This window comes from Amblyomma mixtum, chromosome 3 (genome assembly GCF_055824585.1).
Source record: "Amblyomma mixtum isolate Tamu chromosome 3, ASM5582458v1, whole genome shotgun sequence".
NCBI lineage: Eukaryota > Metazoa > Arthropoda > Arachnida > Ixodida > Ixodidae > Amblyomma > Amblyomma mixtum.
This window is the reverse complement of record NC_143014.1, coordinates 144,052,414-144,070,395: the sequence shown is the minus strand read 5'-3', so window position 1 is coordinate 144,070,395 and position 17,982 is coordinate 144,052,414. Positions and strand designations below refer to the sequence as shown.

At 43.7% G+C, this 17,982-nt stretch overlaps 1 protein-coding gene across 1 annotated transcript; it reads right to left on the bottom strand.

Moving 5' to 3' along the window:
- Positions 1 to 3,925: 3,925 nt before the first annotated feature.
- LOC149352237 (uncharacterized) lies at positions 3,926 to 7,925 on the bottom strand. Its single transcript, XM_089581400.1, has 5 exons — positions 7,768 to 7,925; positions 6,142 to 6,203; positions 5,462 to 5,557; positions 4,530 to 4,556; positions 3,926 to 4,043 (listed from the first exon to the last, which is right to left on the bottom strand). The coding sequence occupies exons 1-5, from the start codon at positions 7,862 to 7,864 to the stop codon at positions 3,975 to 3,977; spliced, it is 351 nt and encodes a 116-aa protein (XP_089437526.1). The 5' UTR covers positions 7,865 to 7,925; the 3' UTR covers positions 3,926 to 3,974.
- Positions 7,926 to 17,982: the final 10,057 nt, after the last annotated feature.

Genomic DNA, 17,982 nt, shown 5'->3' with positions numbered 1-17,982 from the left:
TTAGATTTGAAGAGGGGACAGGGGAAACTAGAAAGGAAAGAATATGTAAACGAATGGACGGTAAGAGGTAAAACAGGAGAGCTGAGGATCTCGCAGCAAAAGGGATGTTCAGCTTTATCCGATGACGGCGACCTTAGTGTTCAAGCGATGAATGACAATCCCATAAATATCTTCCAAAAAGAATATAAAGCGGTAGTAGCCAATGTAGATGGAATTTGGAAGCAAACAAACAGCTTGAAATTGAGGACAGTGGAGCGAGCTATGTAAAGGAAAATGATAGGCGTAACGTTGAGAGACAGGAAGATAGCAGAATTGTTCAAGTTACAAACGTGACGTAATGGCATCCTAAATTGGAACCGAAGATAAGAAATGACATTGATCAAGATATGGAATGCGAAGGAAAGATAACCGATGATCCGTTAGGGCAATAGAATGGATTTCAATCAAAGTCAAGAATATACCAGGGGGCGGCAAAGTGTCAGGTGGACGGACTAGATTAGGATGTTTGCTGCGGTAAGACGGCCGCAGCTCTCAAAGGACAGTTTTAGGCTGAGATATATTGGAGAGGCCTTTGTCGTGCACTTAACGAATTGGGCTGATGATGATGATTAAACTTTTCTTCGTCTCCTACGCAATGAAAACTATAACCCTCTTAGGCCCTTTCGCAGTATTACCCGGTGGTGCTACTAAGCTAACGCAACAAATATGCTCCAGGATTTGGATTATGAATGGTAGCCTGGATAAACATAACGAACTAGAATTTTATAAAAATAATTATAGTTTTGATCACTGACGATTCATTGCATTTACTTTAGGTGATATCAGAGTGTTTTATGAAAAAATAAATTGTTAGATTTGAATGCCTACTGAAAGAACATTTCATTAGCTTTGAGAAAATATACAACTAGGTATTCAAGGCGCAAAAACTGCTTTTTAGATCGCTTTATGATGACATCGATCGGAGATGTAGGAGTTTTCAGATGCTTTATGTGTATGTCTTTCACCCGAGATTGTTTTGTACAAAAAAAAATTGATCTCTAGATTTCGCTATCTTCTGATAGAGCACGTGTAGAGTTTTTAGAAAGTACACTGCAATAAGGCATTGACGATTTCCAGTTTTTTTTTATTTTTTAAGGAGGAAGCCTTTAACACCTCATCGTTGTCGACAGATGAGGTGTCACGCTTTCCTCGTCAGAACGAAAAAAAAATATTTCTGCACGACAACATTCGAACCACCATCCTTCCGTTCTGCAGACGAGCTTGCTAATGGTTAGGCTACTTCCTGCCAACCCACATGTATTTCGCCTTGTCTAGGACGCTGGACAGTGTTTGCAGAAAGGCGTCAAATCAGACGGATGCCTCCCAAACACCCTCTAGTGTCACCAGCATTTAAGATTCACCAAAAATTGCCCATTTAATGAACATCTTAACCACACATCAGTGACACAAGCAGAAACACCGCGCTAAAGGATTTGCCAACAAAGTGCCCCCCTGAAGTTTTCTTTACAACACGCGGTGCAAGTGAATCCAAGATTGCTTATACTTGTCATCACACACAGGCGTCGTCATTAAAGGATGGCGACAGGTTGCAACGTAACCGAGAGTACGCTTCAGATTGGCACTGCTTATTTCGGGGTCGCTTCGAGGAGAAAGCGAGTTTTAAGATTTATGTACTTTTTTTTTCTGAATAGCATTTCTAGGCCTTTTGTGGCTTTTTCTGAAGAATTACTGGGCGTAAACAAAAATAATGTTTCCCAGCTTTCAGTCAATGCTTCTTGCATGATTGAAACCCGAATCAATAGCTTGAGAGACTGTATATTTACGGCCCGAAAAGAAACCCTTTCATGGGTCGCAATTTTGCAGCACAGAGAAAGGAAAAAAAAGATACCAAATCTATTATTTTCTCTAAGCGCATAATTTTAATGCTGACTGTGTAATATAACTGTGTTTACATTCATCCAGTCACAGCGGTGGCTGAGTGTTTATGGTGCATGGCTGCTGATCAGAAAGACGCGGTTTCAGTTCTGTCCGCGGCCCTCTCATTCCGGTGGATGCGAACTGCTAGAGGCCACTTGACGCTAAAGAACTCCAGGTGGTCAAAATTATCCGAAGCGCTCCATTACGGCGTCCCTCATGGCCGGAGTCCGCTTTCGGCCGTTAAACCAGATAAAGCTTAACCAAAGTTGCAACCAAAATTCCAGAGCTCTGCATCAAGTAGATTTGAAGAGAAAAGTGCAAAAGTAAAAAAAAAACAAAAACAAAATTAACTGATAAAATTTTAGTCCTGTTTTGAGCTCTAACGCGAGCTGCATCCGTTTAGAAAATTGATGCAAATCTTCTTGTCATAGCTTTTAATGCAACTACACTACAGCCAATCGTGGAAAACCAGTCTCACCCTAGCTTAATTGATTAGGCAACAATAAACCGTCATTCTAATTAGCTTCAGGACTCACGTGTCAAGAAAAAGCTACAGAGCATTTTTAGATTAACAATGAATTCAACTGCGCCTCCTGAGCAGATGGTTTCCTCTTTCTCGGAACTAAAGAAGTTCGCAAAATACCAGAATATTACATGTAACAACCCTCTGCGATTTCTCAAGTCCAACGTATTTTTGAGATAAAACCCTTCAGGTGGAGTAGATATCAGTTAAGGAAAGAGCTGCTCAATAGATATCTCTACAACGATGGGATGAACACTAAGTCTTCAGTTCTTGCAAGTAAGCACGGCTTCGTGATTCTTGAGATTATCATAGAATAGTCTACACGCACATACAGACCAAAAGACCCCATTGGGAGGCCTTCGTGACAAGAGCATGTTTTAAGACTCGTATTTTCAGTGGTTGTAACCGCCTTTCCCTTATTGGGTTCTTCATCAGCCTTCTTTATCGGGAATTAATGACCGCAGCTAATTCCAATTTTGCAGTTCGCATTTCATGCACTGCACTAAGAAACATATTAGAGTAGGATGAACAAAGGAGGAGGTATAAAACGTGGTGCGCAGCTTTGAAGGTGGTATATTATTACTCCTGAAATACCGACATGGCTTACGCGTTGGAAAGCACGTATTTTCTGCAAACTCACATGTCAAAGTCCTGATTCCGCGGTAAGATAGTTGCAAGGTTCACCCGTTCCCAATAGTACGGGCACGACAGGCATTAGAAATTTAAGGCGATCCTGGAAGTGCCCGCTGTGGGGTACCGAATTTTGGATTATGAATCAGCTAGCATGTGTCTGGAACTAGTTCTAGAAACCTGTAGATCATAATATTATATACGAAGAAAAAAAAAACTATGCAGATGCTTAAGTCACGTTGAGAGTGGACTCGAATACCTGTATAGTTCCCATCTGTCGCAGCTTTTGTTGCAAATTTTTGTTTGATGGCGTCAGTTTCTTTGCAGTTGTTTCTCCTTCAACTGCTATATTTGAACTGCTAGTTGCAGTAGCAGGTATCCGCTGTGCCGTGACGGGGCCGACATTTGCGTATGCTAGAGTTTTTTTGTACTTTTGATTTCGATTCTCCATCTATGGTGCTGTCTAGAAATGGGGTCGCTCACAACCTGGTGGGCGGGTTGTGACGTGACCTTTACCGACAAATCATTAATTGCTCGCTGATTGCTAACAATCCGGTCACCAGACTGTAATTTGCCATAGTGGGCAGGTTGCGAAGACGTCACGAGGTCACGAGATCTTTCTCGACTAAGCAGCTAATTTTTTGACATCGGAAATCAGTGGGGTTTTGGTGTTATGAAAACTCTAATGTCATCGTATTAAAAGGCACCTGAAGAATGTTCATATTGATAACTTAATGGACACCTAATGGGCAAGTCACGCAACTCTTCTCGACTTTACTTTTATGAGAACCGCAGATCCGTCGTCAGGAATACGGTGCTCACAATGCCCTTTGAATAATGAGGATTGAAGCAGTCTTTGGTGTGATATTTTTGTTGTCAATGAAATTTATTAGAGTTCTTGTGACTAGCTAGCATGGTGAGCTGCGTCCCGGCAGGCAGTGATGGTGCTGCGGAAGGCATCTTTCTCGTCATCCTGAACAGAGAAGGGAGAAAACGAAATTAGCCGGCAAGGAAAATAATGAAAAGGGCACTGAAATCATAACTTCCATATGTCCTTAGTTATTCGAAAACTGGAGCTTAACACAAACACCATGAGCGTGGTCTCTGAGAATACAGGCAAGCTTTTGTGCACGGGAAAGAACCTTTGCATTACTTTGAACGTACCAACTATTCACTAATCCTTCGCTACGAGAACCGTATTATCAAGAGCTGCATTTTAAATTTTATTCTTCCTTATAATTCGCTTAGAGACAAACAGAAATTTTTATTTAAATATATGTATAAATACATTTTTACTTCGGCTAAGCTTTCTTTTGGGCGGAGAGGTTCCGGTAAGTGGCGTTTGGTCTACGTTTTGCTGAAGATCTCTGGTTCGTTATTATCATGATACGAACACTGACACTGCTTCATGGCGCTCTTCAGAGATTGAAATTTAAAGCAGACACAAAAGCTCACTTACCGTGAAAAATTCGTTTCCAGAGTGCTCCTGAATTGAAAGGGAGAGAAGTTGCACGACAATCAGTGCGTTTCGCTGCACACGTTCGAAATCAAACATGACATTACAGTACCACCTTCCTTCGCTCTTTTATTTTTAAGTCATACCTTCCAAATTTCGCCCCCATAAAGCGTGCCAAGCCTCGTTTTTTACCCTTGGCAACTATGCAAGTAAGGCTTGTTCTTAAAACTCAGCCACGTCAAGTTCCTGAAGCTGCTGGCCTACAGCAACACGTCCACTGCCATTGCTAAAGCCTTCTGGCGTAGGCACGTTCATGAATAGCAACGATGGCAGGCACTGAAGAGCAAGCAGCCTGACGAACACCCATGCACTGCAAGCCTCTGAACAATAAATGCCATTCACCTCAATGGAATTTCAGGCATTGTATTCTTATAACCAGGGGTGTTATTAATTCTAATGGTCGTTTGAATGATGTATCACCCACGCAAGGCCCAGCGGCATGAACTCATGATGCAGCATTTCGGAATAAGCAGGTTGAAAATTTTGGGCCCTATGGAGCGCGAAATGAGGTAGAATACAGAAAGTTTTCAGTTGTGCTACATCTTGTATAATGTTATTTACGTTACTTAGCATTACTGCCTTCTGTTATGAATGTCTGTGCTCGCGGTTCCTGCCCGAACCCACTAGTCAAATCACATGCGTGCGCCTCATGGCTGGAGATATCACTCTGGTGTTGTTTTTTTTTTAATTTGGGCGCGAATACCGCCAGGAATGTGCTTTCTTTGTATACTTTAATACGAGGGACTCGATAGGAGCCTTCTCGCTAAAATCAGATAACACTTACAATAGCATGCAAAATTGTGTGCCCTCAATATTGTCGCCTGCTGGCAGAAGTAGGGAAAACCGAGAAAATCAGACCATGAGACCCCACTCACCAGAGTGCCCTGGTTCCGCTCACACATTTTCTGGAAAACGCAGTGCAGCTGGTCGCATTCGAGGCGCTCCTGCATTGCGTTCAGCTTGGTCCGAATCTAAAAAAGAAGAGGAAGCATATAAGGCAGTTTCTCCTCTAACAAGGCAAAAACACTATATGGTCAGCATCCGAAGCCGTTCTGTAAACATAAGTAGAAAATTACATGTTTTCCATCCTATATCTGCTGACAAACCGATGGTAGTACTTGAATTTACAACATCGTTCGAGCGACACAAGGCGCCGAATGGAACAACTAATTTACAAGTGTGATGAAAAGTAAATTCAAGTGATACGCAGTCAAAGCGCATTAACGAGTACAGAGCCGCTGATGGCTGGTAGCCTCGTGCGTTAACTACAAATATTTGGGCTGCCGCTTAGGGGCCCGTCTATTAACACTTAGTTGTGATCATCTGATAACGGCGCTGTCTCGGCGTCGTCACTTCATGATTGTACGTGCGTGCTTGAGCAGTAAAATACAGCCCCGATATTCTTCTTGGTGATAGCGCCTTACATTCGCACAGCGAGCACAAAACTACAGTATGATAGGGGTTTAGGTAATGAATGAAACAATTCGGTCATTGCGCTCATGCTAGCAATTATGCTAAAGCTACCTAGAATGAAATGATCAATAAAGACTCAGACCGCTTCATCGAGGCGCTCCTGGAGGCATCCGACAAGTGCGACCTGTGCTTCTCTTTCCAGAGCTGAAAAAGAAAAAAAAAGGAAAAGATGTTGAAACAGACTTTGTTTAGGGATGTGCTCATATATACATAAGAAAACCTATCTTTCTGGCACTAAAGGACGGGAAAGAATGCCTTTGTAGGCATCAGCAATCTGCTAGCGCTAATGACGCTCGCATTTAAACAATCATTCAATGCCGGACTCAGTACCAAAAATGCCGTACAGAGTGTTTTGCGAAAAATACATTTTACACTCACTAGCTAGGCAGTACAGTGCGACGCTCTCTGTGAGCCATGGCACATTCTGTTCTGAATCTTGGGTTGGCCGTCGTGTAAAACCCACTCACTCAATCAAAGGCACTCGTCCCTGGGACAGGGCTCTTGTGATCATGTGAACAGTCATAACAGAGAGAAGTGGTTACACTCAACTCCAACAGGGTGCCACATTTCATTTCTGAGGCAGGGTCATCAGGGCAAAAGAACACGTATTAACAAGCAATTATTGCTCGTATTCAGCATAGTGTATACATTTTCTGTAATTTATGGAATTCTATTCCGTTCTTTGTGGGACGTTATTCTTGATGGTCGGAAAAGGAAATCTTTCTCCTTTGTCTATAGTGCAATAATGACTCCGTAATATTTGGCCCCCTTTAATGCTGCCTGGCTCAATCATTAACAGTTTCTGGGAAGATAATATTTTTATCCTAGCGGCGGTATGCCGCAAACCAGTGGTAATTAAGAGCCACCAGAAATGCTGTAAAACCTTTTCTTCTCAACGAAACGCCTGCGTGAAGTGGTGACAGAATCAATGATGATCATCATAAAGTAGGCGTTGTTGGAATAATGAAGATTTATAAATGAGAGAAACGTAGAATATGTATACATTGTGAGCTTATAGAATTATGGTTAACCTCGTCTGTAACCTTCACTTAACTGGATGCTCTAAATTCTCACAGGCCTTGTGTTGTTTGAATTCAGTATTCATTATTCAGGAAGTGCTAAAAGAAATTATCCTCCCTCAAAAGAATTCAGCGCTGCGTTCAGAACATACTCCTCTCATCTCTCTGAGGAGAACAGTATGCTCTTGACGGGTGGTGCAGAGTCTTGGTTTTGATAACGCCTTAGGAGCGCGGAGTTTAATGTTAGTAATAAATATATGCACAAAAAAAACTTTACGCCGAATTTTTTTTCAGCAACAGCCCAACAAGAGCATTTGCGACAAGAGCACATAATGGTGTTTATGAAAAAAAATGATATAAACACCGGCTCGCGCCCTGAGATATAATCATATTATTACGCACTTCGTGGAAGTGCGAAAAGCTTCTAGAAAGCGAGTAGAACCACACGAAATGACTCGCTCATCACTGCAGGTTCATTTCTACAGCACCCGTACGCCTTCACGCGCCCTGAAATTATTGCACAATGCACGCCTACGCGCACAGCTCCTGGAGCACTGGCACAATTTTTCTTCTAGAAATAATCTGAAACAACGCGAATATCTAATTCTGCACTACCACCACATCCATCGTAACAGAAACCGGAGTGACAGAATACAAGCCAGGAGCACAGGAATACCGCCGGTACGTACCGCAGACGGAGCCGTGGTGGTGGTGCTCGTCATGGTCCGCAGAGGCCAGGCCGAGGAGGCCGACCAGCATAAGGGCAACCAGTGCTTTCGGATTCATTGCTTCCGTGGAGAGGGGAGTCCGCTCTGTGCTTCTGTGGTGACACGTGTTACCGCAGGCGTAAGGACTGCTTATAAAGCACCCGTCCGCTCCTAACCTTGAAGGACTCTTATCTTTCACCCGGAGTTTTTTTGATAACCGAAGGAAGCGCTGGCGTGATTTCTCTGGATTGTACAATCTGAGCAGGAAAAAAAAAAGAGAAAGAAATGGCAGGGATAGAGATGTTCTTCTCCCTCATTTGTCGAAAGCAGGACTTGCGCCACTTTGTGAGCCAGCGTGAAGGGCATTCCTAATCTATATTTCTGTCGCACACGAGACACTAAAATGGCGAAACGGGTTGTCGCCACTGAGTAGCACTATGAAACATTTCAAAGTGCTTTATTTTCATGTGTCTTGTGGTTACTTCGTATGCTAATTATGTGCAAGTTTATTGTTTTCGCTCCAGTGTCAGTAGCTTTAAAAAATGTGCTTTATGTAACTGTTGCGATGCATGTATTTTAATCGCCAGCATCTGACAGCGGAGTTTGAGACAGCAGATAGCTACCATCACCGATGCGTGTCCTTGGCGGAAGTCTTCTGCTTCTGGGGAGAGCTACCTAAGAGAAGAGCGAGCTACTCAAACGTAGTTTTCGAAAATGTCATGCGCGAGCTAAAACTGGATGCATCTTTTTGTACGAGACAACGAGACGTGGCAGAGCGTGAAGAAGTCCTGGAAGCTACTTCTGGCGCAGTCATCTTCGACTACAGTAAGCGATATGAAAATTTACCGAAGGCGCCTAAGTCTAGTTACGTGCTTTCATTGCGGAAGCGCTGTTGTTTATTTTTATTTCCTTTTTATTTTATGATTTTTACTACTGATTCAATTCTACCTGCCTTGCTCACGAAACACCTACTCATTAGGATACAGTCGTAAGGCAACGCATGTACTGGCTTCCCTTCAGTCTGCTCAGAAGCAAACTAGTTTTGTGTGCTATGGATTGCCTGCTCCCTTCGCTGTCTGAAAGTCCTTGGATCAAGTACCCGTTCATTAGCAGGAAATTTTTATTTTACTATAATACGCTGTCACATCATCTTGGATTTATGGGACCACTGCTGCTGGTCAATGTTGACGACGGGTTTCGTTGCCCATAAGCCGTATAACGCTTTCGCATTAATAAAAAGTGCGCTTGCTTCTAAACCTGCCCTGCAATGCGGTTAGCATAAGACACTTTTGGAAAAGGTAAGAAGCGTGCAAGTTTTTTTCTTTGGTGTTTGCTTTTGGTGCTTTCGAAAATACGGGCTCAGATCGAATACGAAACGTGCACCAGACTACGCAATGCATGGAAATATGTCTTCTTCCAATTAAAAACTATTGGAACATTAAAGGAAGCGTCCCGGAAACGTGGCTCTACTATAGCAAAGCAGACATTTGGGCTAGTTGGTGTGAATTCATGGTGGAAAAAAAAAACAGCGCAAACTAAGATAGAAAACACAGAAAAGAGGGGAGACACTACAGCGCTTGTAGTGTCTCCCTTCTTTTCAGTGTTTTCTGTCTTAGTTTGCGCTGTTTTTTTGTTCCCACCGTGGCTCTACTACCATCGTCTTCCAAATTTCTATACGGTGCAGGATATGACACCCTCTACACAACTTCGTAACCTAAGCTCCATCTTAACTTGCAGCCGAGAGCAGAATAATGAGCCTAAAATATAGATGCATGTAAAGTCTTGTATACGGCTACTTTTGTAGCTATTTGAGTCGACACAGACAGTGATATGATTCGGATGAATTGCCTGTGCATAGGGGCGTAAACCGACACAAGGAGATGGCATTGATCTACATACACGAACGACGACCCCCCTCTTTATAATGTGATAGCTCATTAAGTGTAATATTTTTCTTTGCCATCTGCGCAGATCTACGCCTTCTATTATTTTAATGTTGTCGCCATCGACACATTTTGTTTTATTTTTCGCTGCAACAGAATGGGCTTGCCATAACCTGTTCTTTTTAATGCAAAAATCTCAGGTCATGTCGAATGGCTTGTATTAAAAAAAAATACTTCTTTTTTTTTTCTTTTGTGTTGTCTACCCTTACGCGCTCTCCATGTTTAGTGCTATGAAGTAATACGTTTCATGCATGTCGATGCTGAGCATAGCTATCGGAACTGCCTTCTCCTTCAAATATTCACAAGCACAATTCCCCTAGTTATATCTTATCATTTGTTGCAGGATGGTTACAGTACGCTCATTTATTACACACGCTCACTGAGCATCAACGATTGAAATGCTGAACGAACTTCGTCTGGCCAATAGCAATGAAAGCCATCTCGACACTGTCAGAATTCAGTGCCGGTACGCAGATTCACAGGGTGAAGTATCGTGTCTGATTTTCACGGCTAATACTCTATTTCTCTCGTCTTCTGCTGTGGGGTACAGTGAAATTTTAAGTGCAGGAACGAGTGGAGGGCGCTTTGCTTTTTGAGCAAAGCGCCCTCCACTTTATGTATGTATAGGCTACACCTGGCAACACAACGCCACATAGCGTATAAGGTCCTCTCTACCCGAAAGGTGAAATTCTGGACATGTAAGATATTATATATACAATACAAAAAGAAATATTACGTGCTCGCTGCAGTTGGCACCGCTCTAATTTCTTTTTACGCTAGCTATGTTTGGTAAGCACTTTAGCGGCCACCTTAGCGTTTTTTTCTGGTATTTACGTCTCGAGGCATTCATAGCTAAAATAATAATCATGGTCTTTAAAATACTTGGGCAGAAGGAAGGGGAAATTAACAACAAAGTCGAAGTGGACTAAAGACATCCTATAGCTCTATTTTGCTCGGTGCTCACCTTCACAATACTGTTTTGTTTCAATAACTTTGTTAGCGCGCTGTGCGCTGTCCATAACAGATCGCTCATATAATCAAACGTGTGCATTAATTCTGCACAAAAGCATTTTTGAACTAAAAAGAGTTTATGAACGCAATTTTATCACATATTGCAAGATTTAACTATAACCATCGCTATATCCGCTGATCTCCGGACGGCAGGCTTGAATTGTTTTGTTCGTGATGTTTCCGCTGTATTCAAAGCGAACCCAGTTGATTTTTATGGCAGCCTTAAGTGCTTGATGGAAAGCGAAGAAAATTTTTTTAAAGATTTGAAAGCATTCAAAATTTTAATCCAAAAATGTTGGACATGATTGACATATTGTTATGCAACATGAGTCAAGTGCTTACCATGATCTGCAACGCAAGGCTGATCTTCGTAAGGGGATATGGAAGTGGTCGGACAATTTGCAAACTTTCATTAAAAGATTCCATAAGAAATCATTAAGAGACAAATAACAAGTATGTAAATGAATACCGGTCGCGCTGAAACACCTAAGCCGAAAGTATACTGTTATGAACAATGCTGCATGAAACATATCAGGAAGACAGGGCTACCTTCCTTGCGCATCGTTGCGACCTTCGCTAGCTTTCCGTTATGTTCGTGTGAGTGCTATCGAAAAGACAGGCATTGGTTGTACAGACGAAATGGAGACGACAAAATCGTTCGAATACCCTAGGTCACGTTGCCTATACAGATATTTCCATCGTTCCAAATTTCTAGGAATTCGTGATAGAACAGCAGCTCGGAGACGAGGCGCCTACACAACTAAATGCATCACAAAAAAGCCAAGATTCGAAGAAGGAAAGAAATCCAGAAGGCGTATCTTGAAAGTGCAAGTGCGTGGAAAAAGATGGCCCTGTTACGAAAGTCTGCAGCGAAGGGGGCTTCTCTTCAGGAGCGATAGCGTGCGGCGTCGCTACGGCACAACGGCCAGAAGACGTCTCGTATAACTGTCTCGACCACTGCTGACTCAAACCCCTTGCTACGATATGCTGCGCTGATGACTCTGAGACAGGCAACCATTATCTAGGCCTTACAACATGCCCGTTTGTCTTCTCTTCTTTCAAGCCTAGAGACTGCGTTCTTTTCCGTTGTCCATGCAAATGCGCCTCTGAGATCACTACAGTTTCATATCTTTCAGCCTTACTCTAATCTTGAGCTCTTCTGGGCATCATCCCGAGTTGGAGATCGTACAGGGGCTTTTCACGCCAACGGCATATCGGCGTAGCGATTGGTATCAGAGAAATCGTATTCCTGTCATCGAGCTTATTAGTAACGCAACATTTTTTGCCGCCCTTTGAAGGTGGGGGGGGCGGCGGTGGTGGCTGATTCTTTTCGTTTCGGTGCCCGATGTTCAACATGCGATAGTGATGAAGGTGCGAAAATTAGAATACCAAAACGCCAAAATAACTCGGGAGAACCCAAAAATTAGAGCAACCACAACTCAAAAACACACATATACGAACGTGCGCCCGCACATTAGTGAAGAGTGGACGAGCACAATAATCAGACAGAAATCCGATCAGTGTCTAAAAGGCCAATCGCTAGGAGGAGCACGAATCTGACGTAATATGGCATGTTTGGATAAGAACGATAGTACAGCGCAGTAATAAAAGACGACTAATACATGCCGATCTTATATTTGTGTTAGCTGGTTATGATAAACCTTTGGAGGGTAAAAAGAACAACGAAAAATAAACGCTTTCAGGGCAGTCGTCTGCATCGGGTCTCTGTTTTTTTCTATAATCACTTTGTTTTCCGCTGTGAGTTTCTTAAACGTGCAAGCCATACACTCACCTTCCAACTTTTCTCATTGCACCATGCTTATCATGATAATGTGGTTAGCGCCTTCACGACGGAAAGAAGAGGAAGGTGTTCAGGAAAGGAGCGTGTTCGTGGTGAGATGTGCTTGGTCCTTTTTCACAAGCCCCAGGAACCACCCAGCCAGCCCCAGAAATCTGTCACTGTCCAGCGCCGCGACTTTGCAACCATCTCCGCAGTTCCATCTCCGGAGCAGATCCGTCCGTCCCGTAACCACAAGAGAGACTAAAGATCCTCCGTCTTCCAAACCATGCAAGCAGAGAGATCGTAGGCACATCACACAGATGTCCTTCCGCAGAACCTAAAAAACCTGGCCATCTGGGATATGACTCGGCTGTATTATAAGTGAGCAGGCATTTCCAAACAAAGTTGAGTCGTAATTGGCGCCTGTCCCGTCATTTTAGTGTGCCTTCTTCGCCCTGTTCCTTTTAGCGACGTCTTGAGATTCTTTTAAACCATTTCACAGCACTTCTTTCTGGTTCAATCACCTCGGGATGAATCGTATTGTTACGGCTGAATCCACTTTTTGTGCCCTGCAGTAGCCAAGGGAATAACGAAACCAAATCCCCCCTTCAGTACTGCGCCTCTTCAAGGTGGATGAATCATTGTAGAGCCACCTTCCCTTCGAGGTAAAATTCTGAAACTAAGCCAAAAGCAAAGGGCCCAAATTTTCATGTGCTGCGTGGACGACGAGACCAGCGTGCCTTTGCTACCGTAAAACTTTTGAGCACATTTGATGTATTGTGATGGAGTTCACAGGGTCTCGCACGGCCTCAAGAGAGTCGCCGGAAAATTCGGCGTTGACGTCATTTTTTGCTTAGGCAGCATCTGCCTAAGCATTGTCACACTTGCAAGCATGATGACAGAGATTGTAATCCGCTTTTCGATAGGACTAAGATTATCGGACGCTCGAGGAATAAGAAAGAACGAGAAATTATCGAGGCCTTGGAAATCGCGAGGTTAGGGCCTGATAAGTGCATTAGCGATGCTTCAGTACACCTGTACCGCAAGGAGTTCGAGTTCCTTGATTCCACGAGATGAGTGTCGCTTCTGTTTTTTGTTTTTGTGGTTGGTGCGCATGCGCTTTGCTGCTGAAGGAAAGAGGAGTAGGTGGAATAAATCAGTTGTCAGTCTGCGTTTGTCCCGTGTGGTTCTCTTTCTCTTGTCCCGTCCTTTGGCGCAGTTACTTTTGTTCTCATATTGTGATGGAGTGTTGTCTATCGTGACATCCTAGTTGGAAAAAGGTTGAGCGTGAAGCTCTTCTGCTATCCCTTCTGCTGCAAATCTAGAGGCCCACTGGACTGTAGTTGTAGGTTTTAGGCTGTAGGTGTCTATGCAAAGCGAATACGCAAGCTGTCGATAAACGAGCTGTCCCCCGAAGTTAACGGACTGGACGGAGGTTAAAATCTTCCTTAATGGGGCTCATGATTAACTTGCTGAGAGCGCATTTAACGAACAGTGCCAGGTACATATCGCCAATGGAATGGTTTTATTAAACGATTGATACAGTAAACTTTGCTATTTGAAAACGCCACTCAGCGAACACATTTCATGCGAAAGTCTCTGTCATGTTTCATTGGTGACCGTCTTCTGCCCTCGAAATCCTGCTAGAACAAATAAAAATGTGTAACACTCAAATCCTGACTGAAAAAAAAGTAATCGACTGTTTCCCTCCCTGAATTCATGCAAATTGTCAATGTTGTAAAAATGGGAATTTAAGGAGTCATATCTAAAATTAGGATTGGTAAATGAAGCCGCAACACATATTATGCATCGCTCACAGGCGGAATCAGGTACCCACCTCAGCATTGCACACTGAAACACAGCGCATGCGGTCATGATCCTGGCATTTAGGTCCTATGCACTGGTGACCTCAGTAATGTAAACGTCGTTTTTTATGTGCCCCAAAGAAAAAAGTCTAAGACGAATACATTGTTGGCCATGGGACAGGGCCGTTGCATCCTTTTCTTTGTAGCGGAAATCTTGCACAGAATAAAAGAAAATTAAAGAAAGAAATGACTTTTATAATTTGTCCGCCGGTTCCTTCTAGCGGAAACCTTGCACTAAGGTGCTTCGCAGCAAGTCCAGGAGAATGTGCTGGCGCTCCATCATGCTGGTACCATGTTTCCCTGAGCAATTTGACAGGCGAGTCTGCACTGAAATCTTCCACTTCTGCCAAAATTTATTTGCATTACCTTCTCCCAGTCAGTGACTCGTAAAAAAATGGGGGCCTATGATTCGGCACCACGCTATGCCGCACCACGCTGTGACGGCCCGCTTTATTGGTATTTGCTCGTTTGAAGCCAGTGATGGTTCACATGGGCACAGTTATAAGCAATATTCCAGGCTGAGAGAAGAACTGCGGCATATTTGTGCTTCATCCGCCCAAATAAAAAAAAACGTCCAAAATCAGGATCTCTGTGTAAATGGAAGTGGGCCAAGTTATGAAACTTGAGCCTGCGTTCAAGCTGCTGGATCAAACTAACACGAAAAGGGTGCCTGCAGTGCGTGACAAGGACGCTTCACACTGATGTGTTGAGTGCACCCTCACTGCGCTCTTTGCCGAATTCTGGATTCTGGCTTTGCTGTTACGAACACAAGCATGGTTGTTCCAAGCTCATCTTTCTGAAGATGTGCTTAGATCTCCACGCTGTCGCCACAAAACCTGTAAGCAAAACTGTTTAAAAAAATTAGGGGCGATCAACTGTTGTACTGATAGAGAGTAAATGCGCTAGCTCTCTTCTTTCACTGGCGAATCTATTCCAATTCGCATTCTTCGCTAACTGTGCCATCTCCCTCTACCTCATTGCATCATCTCCAGTTGTCTGCTAACTGGCGATGTGGTCGTTACTGAAAACATCCTCATGCCATAACCCGCAGCGTGGTGCAGCAGTTAAGCGAAGCGCCACTGCACCGGCAGGTGGCTGTTTCGAGCATAGAAATCGCGGTGGAGCTAGTCAGAACTAGGTTGCTTTTCCTGACCAATGCGGCAAAGGAATAACTCCTGCATACATCATTTTGCAGTGTTTTTCGGGAGGCTGTGTACCTTGCGCGGAGGCCTCATGTGGTCTGAGTCATTTTGCTCCTCGTCATTGTCATTTATGCTCAGCCATTCTTGGCCCAGCGTCTCCCTTGGCAGCTGAAAACTGCGCTGCCGGAGGCTTGCATTTGTCCATAGTTACATATATACCAAGGTGTCCACTTATTCTCTGCGACGCCGTTCCGAGGCCGACGTTGTCACACGCCACAAGTGAAAATGGCATGATCCTTCATTTTGCACCCTCCACAAACGACAATGTCAGTGCAATCATCTTGAGGCCGGATCGCAAACACAATGACAGGACGCATTTCGTTCCGACGCGGCTGGGAACCACAAGGGCGCTGATAAATGCGAAGCTGGGAGCGGCAACCCGTGTTCGCCAGTGTGGCCCTTAGACGAATTCAGCAGATTGACACAAAGCGCAGGGCGGAGGGATCTAGTGGCGTATTCCATTCGGCGATCCGGAGCAGCTCTCCTAATCAAGATGTCCAGAAAGTCTAGGGATCATGCACTGCATCGTAGTACAACCCGAATTCCGGATCTGAATCCATTTCAGCATCGAAAGTTTGAAACACGCTCTTCGGTTTCGCGGCGCAGGAAATTTGCTCGGGATCACCGATTGGAATATGCCGTAAGTCAGGGGTGCTCCCAGCAGCTGTGTTGCGGAGTGAAGCCGCCTTACAGGTTCACTTATTTTGCCTGTTAACGCCTACAACAAATTTTTTGCCGAAATTTTTTCTCAGATTTACTCATTCGTAAAGAAGGCGGGAAGACAGGACAGACGAAAGAAAAAAGCACGCAACACAAGCGCATGCTTTTTCTTTCGTCTGTCCTGTCTTCCCGCGCTGCTTAAAAACGAATGGCTATCAACTTGCCCAAACCACAGCCTTAATTAGCTTGCCTGTTTGGATGACGAGCTCCAATTCTGTAAATACAACAGTCCCTCTATATAAGAAACATGAAATGCTAATTACGGGTTTTAATTATTAGCTGGCTATTTAAAACCATCTGTCTCTTTTCTGGAGCCCGCCGTAGGTCACAATATAGACCCGGCGCTGAAACGAATCTAAAGCAATGTGCCTTTGTTTAAGAGTTTCAGACCCTCTATCAAAACAATCCGGCATGATAGAATCGAGAGATACAGCTTGTGCTGACAACCAGAGGCCAAAACAAGGTTGTTGATCTGGCACTTATTCGATATCATAGATCGAGTGCTACCCAGGATAAAACATTCCTGCTCTTGATCATTTAAAATGAACGCAGTGGTGTTGAATGACTTGTTTTCGCAGCGTTTAAGGCAGGCAGGTCTTGCAGTCCTGCGGCAATGCTACTTAGGAGATTATTAGTGCACGCAACGAATTAATAGTGACAGGTGAAAAAAAGATCTGATGGAGTAAAAAGTTTTCCACACAACCTGCCATTTTCATGTTACTTCTGAAATTCTCAGAAAAGAATAGGACGTTTTGTGATCCGAACAAAGACGACCGCTGATGATAGACACTCATTTTCTGCAGAAAAAAGCCCGGAAAAACCAAGTTACAAAAATGTTTGCTGAACAGCCCATTTTTTTTCTTAAATTCGGGCTAAAATATATTCCCCGATTTTTACCCACCGAATCGTGACAAAAATAAAACAACGAATGAAAGGTCCAGCATATATACACAGCTATAGCCTAAGCTTTGTTGGTAAACTGGTAATGAGCGCGCTTTTGTAAAGAAATTTTGCCGCTGTATGTTCCGCATTTCAGAAGCGAAGATCTGCTTGGCGAGTTGGTGCACGGTCAAGCGAGAAAAACCAGCGAAAAAGGAAGCAGGGCCAGGAGCAGACACACACTGACTGTCGCAGTATACGTAGGGCTTGAACTGTCCGCTGTTTTCTTTCTGGAAATTCTGCGGTCTTTTTTGGGTGTTTATTTCATAACGCCATTTTGGGAGGTTTTTTCGGCGAAAGTTATTTGTCGGGGAAGAAATGTCGGTTTCTTCAGCGATATGTGTGGTGTCCTTGTGCACACAATATCCACGCATGTTTATCTTTATTTCTATTTTAACAAGAGCATCCCATGAACAAGCAATTACCTGATGAATGATCATAATTAGACCCGTAATTGGAATATTGCAAATTATCTCCGATAAAAAAAGTAATTCCGCGAACCCGAAGTCGTCGGACCCAAAACCAAAAACATAAATAAAAGTTCATGGCTGAAAAGTGGTATGTGCCGCCGCGGTGGCTCAGTGGTTATGGTGCTCGGCTGCTGACCCGAAAGACGCGGGTTCGATCCCGGCCGCGGTGGTGTAATTTCTTTGGGGGAGAAATTCTAGAGGCCGGTGTACTGTGCGATGCCAGTGCACGTTAAAGAACCCCAGGTGGTCGAAATTTCCGGAGCCCTC

Excerpts from the sequence above, each read along its gene's own strand:
- LOC149352237 (XM_089581400.1), bottom strand. The coding sequence starts at position 7,864 with ATGAATCCGAAAGCACTGGTTGCCCTTATGCTGGTCGGCCTCCTCGGC. Across the intron at positions 4,557-5,461 it reads AGCGGAACCAGGGCACTCTG|GAGCACTCTGGAAACGAATT; the intron begins GTGAGTGGGGTC and ends CTTTCAATTCAG. Across the intron at positions 4,044-4,529 it reads CTGGAAACGAATTTTTCACG|GATGACGAGAAAGATGCCTT; the intron begins GTAAGTGAGCTT and ends TTCTCTGTTCAG.